Source organism: Podarcis bocagei (genome assembly GCF_964188305.1).
Source record: "Podarcis bocagei genome assembly, chromosome: 1".
NCBI lineage: Eukaryota > Metazoa > Chordata > Lepidosauria > Squamata > Lacertidae > Podarcis > Podarcis bocagei.
Window position 1 is genome coordinate 122,268,207 of NC_138125.1, and position 12,353 is coordinate 122,280,559.

General features: G+C 41.3%; 1 protein-coding gene and 1 long non-coding RNA gene across 2 annotated transcripts in view; one reads left to right on the forward strand and one right to left on the reverse strand.

Annotated features, from left to right (window-relative positions):
* LOC308582320 overlaps nucleotides 1–12,353 on the forward strand; it is a 211,644-nt gene that overhangs the window by 75,003 nt on the left and 124,288 nt on the right. The window lies entirely within an intron of this gene.
* The window catches only part of UBR3 (ubiquitin protein ligase E3 component n-recognin 3), a 94,026-nt gene that overhangs the window by 14,689 nt on the left and 66,984 nt on the right, over nucleotides 1–12,353 (reverse strand). Inside the window, 2 exon segments of the mRNA XM_081184375.1 lie at nucleotides 667–775; nucleotides 8,469–8,554. Of these exon segments, the coding sequence (XP_081040501.1) occupies nucleotides 667–775; nucleotides 8,469–8,554 (195 nt within the window).

Here is a 12,353-nt window from a genome sequence, read left to right on the forward strand (position 1 = left end):
ATGAACCACCCTGCTAATTCCTTCAACGCATATGAGGAAGGCAGATAAGTGTGGCTTCCCAAAACACTGCTACAGAAGTAGTTAAGAAAAAGCAACCTAATGTAAAGTCTGATAGTGATAAAGCAAAATTATTGAAAAGAGAATCAAACTGCACCATGCTGCAGGCATAAACAATCTATAACTATAAACTGTATTATATTCCAAGATACTGACAAATTAGTTACCCGATGTGTGTGTTTGCATGTTTTTCTCTCCCTCCCTCCCTCCCTCTCTCTCTCTCTCTCTCTCTCTCTCTCACACACACACACACACACACACACACACACTGAACCCCCATTGAGCATAAAGGGACTTTCCTTCTGAGCAAAATGCATAGGATTTTGCTGCACAATGTAGTTTTAAAAGAGAAGAGAAAATAAACATGAATAAATGCATGGCTTAAAAAATGAATATGGTCTCCAAATCTTTACTAGTTGAAAAAATGGATGGAATAATTGTTTGGGTATAAAAGGTCTTTGGATGGGGTAGGTGAAGTGAGCTCTGTTTCTAACACTGCAGCAAATTCAGTCCCTTAAAACGGTATGTTCAGCAGAGATACACTGCTCCACTTGGTGCCTCACAAGGTTAAAACGCTACGGAGAAATTGGTCTATAGAACTGTACTTACTGCAAACTCTCATCATTCTGCATCAATTGGGTTAGTTTCTTCCATGGGTTGTAAGCAGAATCAATGCTGTAGAGTCGCATGTGCATAGCCAGCACATGAAACAGCTGATCTGAATGGATAAAGGGAAACAACTAATGAGTTAATTATTTGGTTGAATGAAATTAAAATATTTCATAGTCCTTTGCAACCGATTGTTTCATTTTCTAGATTACTGTGGCTCCCTAACTCATTACCAGCTGTTAATATTTGACAACCCAATCCGCTATAGCTGGCTTTAGCATGCACCAAGAGCCATGTAATAGATAGTGTGGTGGATTTAGAACAGGAAGACCCGAATTCATATCCTACATGAGCTACGCAATTTACTGGACGACCTCAGACAAGTCACCATCTCTTAAACTTAATGTCCCTCACAGGATGCTGCAAAGATAAAAATGGGACAAGCGCTACGTAAGCCACCCCAAGCACTTTGGAGAAAGGGACAGGATACATATATAATAAATCAAAAGTTTTACATTGCAATTGCTCGAGTCACATCCATGCAAGAAAAGGAAATGAGGCTGAACCATGGTGTTCAGCAGCTTCCCAAAGGTTTCTGCAGGTGAGATACAGTGGCATAATAAGGGCCTTCTCTAGAGCACTGCCATTACACAGCAAATCACCATTTCTATATCCATTCAAGAGGCAAATTCTATCATCTGTTTTCAGTGTGGGGTTCTCTTTCGGATGGAGTCTTAAGCACTGTCTCTTTACAGTAACACTGAATAAAGCAATACAGTAATAAAACTGCAACCGATGATAAAGTAGGAGAAATGCAACAGAATGTCACACACCACTTTTCTTGGTGTATATATAGCTAATCTGGTATCTAATACAGAGGTGGCTGTATTTTGGTGCAGAGAACAGTTTATTTCCCCTTGGGGATCATTTGTAACCAAATGAGCCAGTTTAAAGAGAGACATTTCCTAAATTACACGACTGCCGAGTCTTAGATCTTGTCTAGATCTACAGAACCAGACTGATGAGAGGAGAGTACTGCAAAATTAATCCAGATAAGGAAATCTACGACTCATAATTGCTCTCTTCTATTTGAGCCAAGCTGCCACAATGCAGGCATGATCTTTAGAGTTGCCCCATGTTATGGGATCCCCTGCCATGTTTTGAATTTCTTTTTGCATGCTTCTTCACAACTGAATCTATAATGGGAAAATGCACATTTTTACACAATTTTTAATTCCGTCAAAGAGCAGTTGGTTTTTGTCGATTATTTCACGATACCATCATTTGAGTTGACAGTCAGCTCATAGTCAATCTACCATTTCCACGCCCAAAGAAGTTTTCGTATCTATTTCCTTTGCAAAATATAAATCCTTTATTGCTCACACTTTCTTTTATTTACTATCCCTCATTTCTGTTCTTCTATCCCTGGCTACCAGCTGAACAGACCAGGAGATACCACATTTAAATATAAATCACAAGAGGAATTAATTTATTTTCCACAAATAGACAATTATTCATAGGCACTTGGGAGGCCAAAAGAGTCTCATGCTTATGTCAGCTGATTTTAGCAGAGCTTGAGGGCTGTAATTAGTTCCTGGGGTTTGGGAAATAATTGAAGGCGCAGATGACATTGGAACTGATTGCCGTCACCTGTTTTCTGAATCAGATGCAGTGAATGAGGGCAAAACAAGTTTCCTGGCAAAAGACTGGCATTTTATTTATTTATACTGACACCATTATCCTACATATGTCTATTTTGAAGCCTATGAGGGAAAAATACTGAATTGTGTTGAAAAAATTGTATTGAAGCTGCAGTAAAAACATTCCCTTCCCTTGTTCTACACACACACACACACACACACACACACACACACACACACACACACACTTTATACCATTCATGTTGTTGTTATGGAAACAGAAAGCACTAGCTAGCAGAAAGGCGTTCAGCAAAGGTTTACATGTTGTGTACACTAAACCATGGTTTGACAGTACGTGCCATGCCCAAAAGGCTTCAGCTTGTGGGTTGTACACTATTTCTCCCTCTCCTTCCATGCGATGAAATTTCTGCACCTTCATCCAGGGCCTTAGCAAACCACAGCTTGCATTTCCATCCAAATCAAGGAAACAGCGGTTTGCTCAAACATAGGTTGCCTACTTAGAGCTGCAGTGAGACAAGATACTCTTATTTTAAAAGTTGTTCAGGGAGTAAAAGGTTCACTGGACATCTGAGGGCTTATGCTGTTGTCCCAACTTCATGTACCAGGATGCACCCAAACATTTCATTAGGCAGGACATACACCTATTTCAGGTGAAGAAAAGAGGACAGGTGATACGTTAGCTCTTCAGGACCTAAGAAAAGAGGAACTTCGTCAGCTTCATAGCATCTCCCCACCCCCCCAAAAAAAGAATCGCTATGCCCTCTGGGTAGGGGGTTTGACCTAGCCATCCCATGTATTTGTGGTGACCACTGAGTGCAATTGACAATTCCTAGTGTATAAAGGAACAGAGGTAAGACCAAGCAGGCATCTTCACAACTACATGTCCTGGGTGGGGTCCCGTAATTGTTTGCTGTTTTGCATTTGTCAGTATGTTTATTAGTCTATTGCCTGCTAACCTTTAGCTCTCTATTTCTATATCAGGGATTATTTGTTACTGAATTTTTATAACGTATTTCTGGCGTCTGGTGACATAAGTGACAATCCAGGAACTCTCTCTACAAGCCCAGCCCTGCTTAAGAGTTGAGGGAGTTTTCTGCAGGCAGCTGTTATAAAATGGACCGAAGTCCTCAACTCTGAAGAGGTGCCTCTAATTAGTCACTAAATTAAATCCCTACACACAAACAACAATAAAAGCATTCCATGTGGAAAAACCAAGGTTTGAACAAACCATAGTTTCCTTGGTATGGATGAAAAGGCAAGCTTTGGTTTGCTGAAAATTCAGGTGCAAAGTAAAAATTGTGTGTAGAAGGTGAGGAAGTAGGTCAGACCTGAGACTTGTGTATGTGACACCAAATCATAGGAACACAGGGAACTGCCTATGTCAGATCACTGTCCCTCTGTCTCAGTACTGTGAAACTGATGGCTCGACTCCCCAGGGTTTCAGATGACATTCCCACTCCTACCTAGAACAAAGTTGTCCAAATAAGCCTTTTCTCAGCTTAGTTAAGTAGAGCTACTTCCACCAAAGATAACTGTCAATTTAAACATGGAGACAGCAGTCCTAGATTCATTTACCTGGGAACAGCTCCCATTGCACTCAATGGGGCTTACATCTGAATAGAATTGCACTGTTCAGTCAGAGAGATATTAAATCCTGGCACCTCACAATGTGGATGCCAACCAAATAGCGCCATTCCTGTACAGTCTCTATTTATTCCAGTGCTGCTTCTGCAAAATTCCCTTTACTTGTACATTATCCTTGTAAATTGTAGCTTTTCTCTTTTAGATAGTGAAGAATTTGCACAGGTGCATTTTGGTTCCCTGGCAGCATAACAAAAGAAAGAAACATTGCTTCTCTGGGCCTAGCAAATGCAATCTTACTCACGCTAAGATCATTTCAGTATTAAATTAGCTTTATTCAGGTCACCCTCTAAGACTAACAAACATAAAAGCTAGCTAAACTGAAGACACAGTTACCTTGCTTCTAGAGAAAATTTATATATTCTATAATTGTTGCAAAACAAAAATGATTCTCTAGATTAGAATTTAGTTCTGCTGTTCTATCACTGGACAGAAACAAAAAGACTAACATTGCCCCCTAATGGGAACACAGCAGCAAAGGAAAGGATGACAACTGAACCTTTAACAGTGTTCATAGTTTCCAAACAAACAAACAAACCCACATTTATGTTTTCACAAATCAGAGATGGCTAGCTGTTTGTTTCTACTCTGCAAACATTTTTTTTTTTGCTTACTTTAATGTTATGGTGCTTAGCATTCCTTATATCAGCATTATATACTGTATACACAATACAGAGCAGAAAGTCACTATAGCTGTGCAGATGGTAGTCTGATATTGACCAAAGGACAATTAGTACCCCCAAAATACTCTACTGCCACAGTCAATCCTCCCCACCCCGCAAAAAAACCACAATATGCATATCAAGAACAAGCACAAGCACAAACCACAGTTCATTTTAAACTATGGTTTAATTTAATCTGGGCCGTACTATGGGTCAATGGAAAGCAAGATACAGAAACAGAAACACTTGACAGTACAGTCCAAAGCATGTTTTCTCAAAAGTTCGTCTGACTAAGAGCAACTGGGCTTTAGTCTCTAGTAAGAATGCCTAGGACAGGCTTCCTCAACCTCGGCCCTCCAGATGTTTTTGGCCTACAACTCCCATGATCCCTAGCTAGCAGGAACAGTGGTCAGGGATGATGGGAATTGTAGTCTCAAAACATCTGGAGGGCCGAGGTTGAGGAAGCCTGGCCTAGGATTACAGCTTGGGTTGCAAATTTTGTATTTGTGGTTGTTGTTTTTACAGTCCGATCCCTTACACACAAAGTTCCAAGTATGTAAAGCCTAAATCACATGTAAACTCCTTTTCAAGGATAAATGAACCCCTGACACCAGCCTAATGGCGCATTCACACATGACACAGAGGCGGCATTCATACATAAAGCTAAAGCATAGTTTAGCACTATATAGCTCAGTGGAAAGAAGCCCACACTAAGCACTGGAGGAACAGGCTGAGGCTTCAGAAGCTGAAACAGCCAATAACTTTCTTTGAAACACCAGCATTCTGGCCTCTGAGTACTAGGGGAAACTTAAACCCAGCCAAAGTCATCTTGCATTTAAGGGAGAACTATAGTTCATATTTGTTTTCAAATATAAAGGATCCTAGCTAACTAAGTTATACCCAGAGCAAACCAGTTACTCGTGTCCATTGAATTCAACAGGCTTCAAGTATGACAAATGTTGGATATCACCCAAAACTAATAGAAAATTTATAAACAGCTCTGTTGGAAGGTAATGAGACTCTTAATTTCAGAGTCATGGGTTTGTGCCCCACATTGGGCAAAAGATTGTGCTTGAAGACTTGTAAAAGGAAAGTGCTTGAAGACTTGCAAAATTCAAAAAGCAATTGCAAGCTTTCCTATAAGAGCTGACAATAATGGAGATTATAGTCACTCTTTTTGGCTTTCCTGAAACCAATAAAGATCAGCAGATTACGTAGTATTAGACTACCAGCTTGCTGTGTACTATGTCTAAAACACACCTGAAGTTCCAGGCCTTAAAAAGGAGGCATTTAAATAGCTAGATTTAGTTCACTGTTCTTGTCACCCTGTCTAAGCCAATGGCATGAACAGCTACATTAATCATTCCTAATTTTACTTCTCAGCGTACAGCTGCCCCCTCCGTGCAATCTTCTAAAACAGCACTTGACCTATTTGCTCCCACATCTTCACTGACACTCGCAGCTGTAAGAGCTCACCTGGGACACCATATTCCATATCTAATCAACAAACTTTACAATTGTTACAAGACTCATGCAGAACACTGTACTCAATCACAAGGGAGAGGGAGAGAGAGGGAGGGAGGGAGAGAGAGAGAGAGAGAGAGAGAGAGAGAGAGAGAGAGAGAGAGAGACCTCATTACGCAAAATTCATGAAAATGACTGAAAGATCTATGGGAGTAAAGATCTGCAAGGATTTTAATTGGGCTGTACTTGAACAGAAGCATGTTGTTGAGAGTGTAACAAAACGGCCCTATCCCAGTCAATACAATAAGTGTATCACAGATTTGAATCTAAACAGGGAGAAAGCAAATTTTAAAAAATCAAAATTAAGCTTCCGATCAATTCTATTACCTAAATATATAGTTGAGATAAACAGCTACAATGGAAGTTATCATAACTGGCAGAGCTGCAAAGAGATTGAAAACTTCCATTTCCTTTTTAAAACCAGAGTTTATCTGCAAATCTTTACCCTTATATCAGAACTGGCAAAACTCTAGTTAGTTGAAAGTGTGGCTCATGATCCTGGCTTGTTACAGCAACCACAGTTTGAACTAACCAGAACCGCCACCACCAGTTCAGATATAACAATGAAGTCCAGGAAGTCGATGCTTCCAATCTGCTTGCAGCTGTACTGGAAGAGGATGGGTGTACAAGTCTGAAGATCACTTTTATTCATACATGCAGTATCAAACCATGGTTTAGCATTACATCTGAAGTGGACCATCATGTGTGGTATCTTCAAAGAAGCCCACCCTGACAACTTTGCTTTGTACTGTAGTTAGTGGCACCAAGTTATATTTCTTCTTCTGCCAGCCTTACTAGTTTTAACCCAGCTGGAACATCTAACGTTTCAACCCTGCGGCCTGCTTTGCAGCCTGTTTACGGCTCAGCTTTTTGGCTGAAAGGAGTTGATACTTCTAGCTCCTGGTTGGATATTTCTGTTAATAGAGGATACATTGGGCCACAGGGAGGTTAGGCTGGCCTCAACCAGAGCCAGGGCTTTTTCGGCTGTGTCCCCGATCTGGTGGAATGCTCTGTCAAAAGAGACTAGGGCCCTGCGGGACTGGACATCTTTCTGCAGGGCCTGCAAGACAGAGCTGTTCCCCCAGGCCTTTGGCCAAGGCACAGCCTGACCCCCTCCTTTGGTAATCCTCATAGAACTCTAGCCCAATGGTTGCCATTAATTTGATTCTGAATTGATTTTAGAATGTATTGATTTTAGAATGCTGTGCTACTTTTATTGTTCTTAGCCACTCTGAGCCCGGCTTCGGCTGGGGAGGGCAGGATATAAATAATTTATTATTATTATTATTATTATTATTATTATTATTATTATTATTATTATTATTATTATTACTACCTTCTACCTTCCACACATGGTGGGAATCCTCACAAGCATGCAGCTAAGCCCCACACATACAATGCATGATGTAAAGTCCTCTGGCCATTCTCAGCAACCCAAGGACCTCCCACACGTTTTGTAATCTAATAGCCTCTATAGGTGGACAGTACAAGTACGAAGTGTGGAAAGGTCTACATCCTACTAGATGGCGGAAAGGGAGGTCCTTGGGTTTACATGTGTTCTTAGAAAGTTATCCACTTCATAAACACGGTCAGTCTATACAGCCCGAGGTTGTACTACCAAACCCAAATATGGCCGTACCTTTAAGTCGAACGGAATCCATTCTGGAAGTCCATTCGACTTCCAAAACGTTTGGAAACCAAAGCTCAGCTTCTGATTGGCTACAGGAACCTCGTGCTGCCAATCGGAAGCCCCGCCGGACGTTCGGCTTCCAAAAATAGTCACTTCTGGGTTTGCAGTGTTTGGGAGCCAAAACATTCGAGAACTAAGCTGTTCGAAAACCAAGGTACGACTGGTCCAAATAAACCACATGAATTAAACAATGAAGCTGTCTAATACGCCGTCCGCCGTAACGTTAGTAACATTGCCACACACATCAGTCTAGTTTGAGTTGACACTATGGATCTTTAGGGCATATCGGTTCATATTCCTATATGAACTGAACCGGACCCCGAGAACATAATATTGAATGCGCTCCCCAGAGAAACTCACCTGCCACCTTCATTACATATATTTAGACACCAGGTGAAAACATTTCTCTCCAACCAGGCATTTAGCTGATTGACACTCTTGTGGCCTTTTAAATGTGTTTGTGGGAGGGGGGTTATCAGTTTGTTTTACTACGTATTTTGTGTTCTCATTTTGTATGTTTATGTTGTGAACCGCCCTGCGATCTTTGGATGAAGGGCGGGATACAAATTTAATAAATAAATATTTAAATCAATCTAAATTAAACTGAGACAACTTTATACATACGTAAACACGATCTCTTCCCAGCTGTGCTTGCACCTCCTAGGCACAGATTGCCTCCCCGGTGTACCAGTTCAAGTTCCAAGTTGGTCCTGAATAAAAAGAATACAGTAGGTTATATGTAAATTATCTAGAGGTTTTAAAGAAATGAAACTGCCCCTGTACGTTTCCCTTCACTTTGATCAAGGCTGGTGCATCTATTCTATCCCGCCCCCCCCCTTTAATGTTTTGCAACCAGAAGATTTGGTAGAAAGAGAGTCTCTCGACCTATACACCCCAGTGCATAATCCAACAATAACTATCCAAATACTGTCATTTATGCAACTTTCAAAAGTAGCTTACCACGGAGTATGGGTGTGACTACTGCAAACGTATTTCTGTAAATATATATTTGTGACGCCACCCACCAGCTATTGCATTACAGTGGTGCCTCGCAAGACGAAAAGAATCCGTTCTGTGATTCTCTTCGTCTAGCGGTTTTTTCGTCTTGCGAAGCAAGCCCATTGACGGATTAGCGGATTAGCGCTATTAGCGGCTTTTAGTGGCTTATCTGCTGATCGGATCAGCTGATAAGCGGCTTAGCGGCTTAGAAAAAGGGGGGGGGGAGGAAAAAAAACCAGCAGGAACTCGCAAGACATTGTCGTCTTGCGAAGCAAGCCCATAGGAAATTCGTTTTGCGAAGCACCTCCAAAACGGAAAACTCTTTCGTCTAGCGAGTTTTCCGTCTTGCGAGGCATTCGTCTTGCGGGGCACCACTGTACTAGGAGAAGTCTCAGCCTCAAATACGCACAGAACCCTCCCCATGAAATATGGGCAAGACAGTATTTGACAAAGTCTCTCCAGAGCCACCTGATTTTAAGCTGCCTAGATTCTCCAGAGCTATTCAGGAAGCTGAGCAGAAACCTGATTTCTCTCAGTGCTTTAAATTTCTAGCCAACAGCTCAATCAATTGTTATTTCCTTCCCACAGTGAGAAGGAGTAAGAGGGAGGAGAGAGGGAAGAGGTTTTGTCACTTTAACAGACCCCCTTAGGTGGGCTGTGTTAGCCACTAAACTGCGGCATTACACTGAGTACAGCTAATCAGAAGAATGCAGGGAAGCTGGAAATATTTCATTCAAAGCAAAATATTTTGCAGATTCCAGCTGCATCAGTCAGAAGATGACTTTCTTTATAGAATGTTTGTTAAAATATATTAGCACATTACTAAAATAGTAACGTTTCAAAATATTAATATCCCTAAGTTTGCAGTGGCTCATGTCACCCATTTTTGAAGGAACGCTTTAATCCTCCATACTCCAGGAAAAAGCAATTTAACATTGATAATGTTTGGGCTCTGAGCTCCATCTGGCTGCTGCTGATAAGGCCATCCACGTGACAAGGGAATTTTCCACTCTTCGGGCGATTTGCAGCGCTTGCTGAACTTCTAAAAAGCTACCAGCAAAGAAGCTGGGACACGAATTTCGTATTAGTGGACAGAACAGGAAACACTGATCAGAGGTTAATTCACTGTGGAATATTAATGAGACAAGTGTTTATTTGCACACCTTTTTCATTCTTCTAATTTACTGCCTCGAGTAAAATCGCCTGCACTTACCATACGGAAAATATTTGCTTAACGGTTATTGGAAATCTTTTAAGCAGTCCATTTTGTCAGATGTCAAAGGTTTCTCACCTTTGCTTCTCAGCAAAACATTCACGTCCAGTGTAAAAACAGGCACTAACACCCAAGACAACTTCAAGAATTGCTCTAAATGAACAAGACATACTTGATGTGGCAAAAATGCCTTCCACAGATATGTAGGAGGTGGCCACTGAAATTGCGTGTCTCGTTCTACAGCAGTTGAAAGTCACTCACTTCCAAAGGGTTTAGTCTTCATCACTGCAGCAAGGACACAAGTCTTCTGCTGTGAGATGTCACTCTCACAGTGAGAGAGAGAGAAAAAAAAGCTCAACAACTCTGACAATGGGTAGATCACTGCCAGTTTTTTAATACAGTGAGTAGATCGCAGATTCTTGGAAGTTGGATTCCCCTGACTTAGTCTAATGCAAATAAATTCATTTTGGATGTGCTTCCAAACATTCTCCTCCATATGGCTCCAGAGCTTTACTGAACAGTTTTCCCCTGACAGGATATTCAGACCTCACAAAAGCCTGTCTGAATTTTCTCTCTCTCTCTGATTTAAGCATGACTTTCATCTGAACCCTCAAATGCCTTAAAGCAGGAGTCAGCAACCTTTTTCACCCGTGGGCCGGTCCACCGTCCCTCAGACGATGTGGTGGCCAGACTATATTTTTTGGGGGGGTGAACAAATTCCTTTGCCCCACAAATAACCCAGAGATGCATTTTAAATAAAAGGACACATTCTACTCATGTAAAAACATGCTGATTCCCAGACTGTCCGCAGGCCGGATTGAGAAGGTAATTGGGCCGCATCCGGCCCCCGGGCCTTAGGTTGCCTACCCCTGCCTAAAAGTGATCCCACAAAAGTGCAGGGCAAACATTTCCCTCAAACACATTGTTTCCCCTGCAGTGATCCATTCACATGCAGAGAACACAGCACAAAAGGGTTCTCTTAGTAACCAGCTTTTATTGTACTCTCTGCCAGCAATTACATAACTGGATTTCTGTCAGGCATTCATGTCTGCCTGTGCCCTCCTTGAGAAACACTTGGGGACAAGAAGGAATCAAGCCTCCTTTTTCTTAATGTTACATTTCTTAAAATGCTGCTGAAAAGCTTATGGAATGACAATTATATAAATAAACTTAAAATATGTTTTTAATGAGAAACACATGACCAAATTCAAAGGGTCATAATCAATGTTATGTGAAGACTAATTCTTTTCAAGCTACCCACTCTTAGAAGGCTTTTTTTTTTTAAAAAAATGAAATGATGTTGATTATCTCTATTATGAATCACACAAAATTTTCCCCAAAAAGGTGTTTGAGAGTTGCGAGGAAGATGTTCTTTGATATGTATCTGAATGACCAGAGTGGGCAGAAAACTCACAACAGCATATAACAATAACTGTAAGCTTAACTGTTTAGTTCACATGTTTTCTAATATTTATTACTAAAAATTTGTGGTTTTGTGAACAAGCCACAGTGAGTCTCAGAATTGTATGCTCCTTTCTTTTTTTTTCGTTTGCTGCTACTAGGCAGCAAACAGAAGCAACTGCTTCCACTTTTAAACAGATTTCCCTAATTCTAGGGTCTCAGCAGTGGTTAAGTCAAATACAGAGAACTTGGTTTGTTTAAACTCTGTTTAGTAAGAACAAGTCAGATCCAAACCATAGTTTCAGATACTGGCTTATTCATGGACTTCTGACCACTAGACTCCTGCTATAGGAATAAAAGGGCTCAGCCCAAAGTTAGCTCTCTTGTCCCAACAAAAACCTGAAGCTGGTCCTATAATGACGGGAGAATCAAAACCTGCATGTGATATGATATGAGAAAAATGGTTCAAGAGAGACATCCCCATTAGTCCCTGGCACAAACGTACACAGTTTTTTTTTAAAAAAAAATCAATATACTTTTAATTTAGGGACGTGGGTGGTGCTGTGGTCTAAACCACTGAGCCCAGGGCTTGATGATCGGAAGGATGGCAGTTCGAATCCCTGCAACAGGGTGAGCTCCTGTTGCTCGATCCCTGCTCCTGCCAACCTAGCAATTCAAAAGCACGTCAAGTGCAAGTAGATAAATAGGTACCGCTCCGGTGGGGAGGTAAATGGCATTTCTGTGCGCTGCTCTGGTTTCGCCAGAAGTGGCTTAGTCATGCTGGCCACATGACCCGGAAAAATTGCCTGTGGACAGACGTCGGTTCCCTTGGCCAGTAAAGCAAGATGAGCGCTGCAACCCCAGAGTCGTTCGCGACTGGATTTAACTGTCAGGGG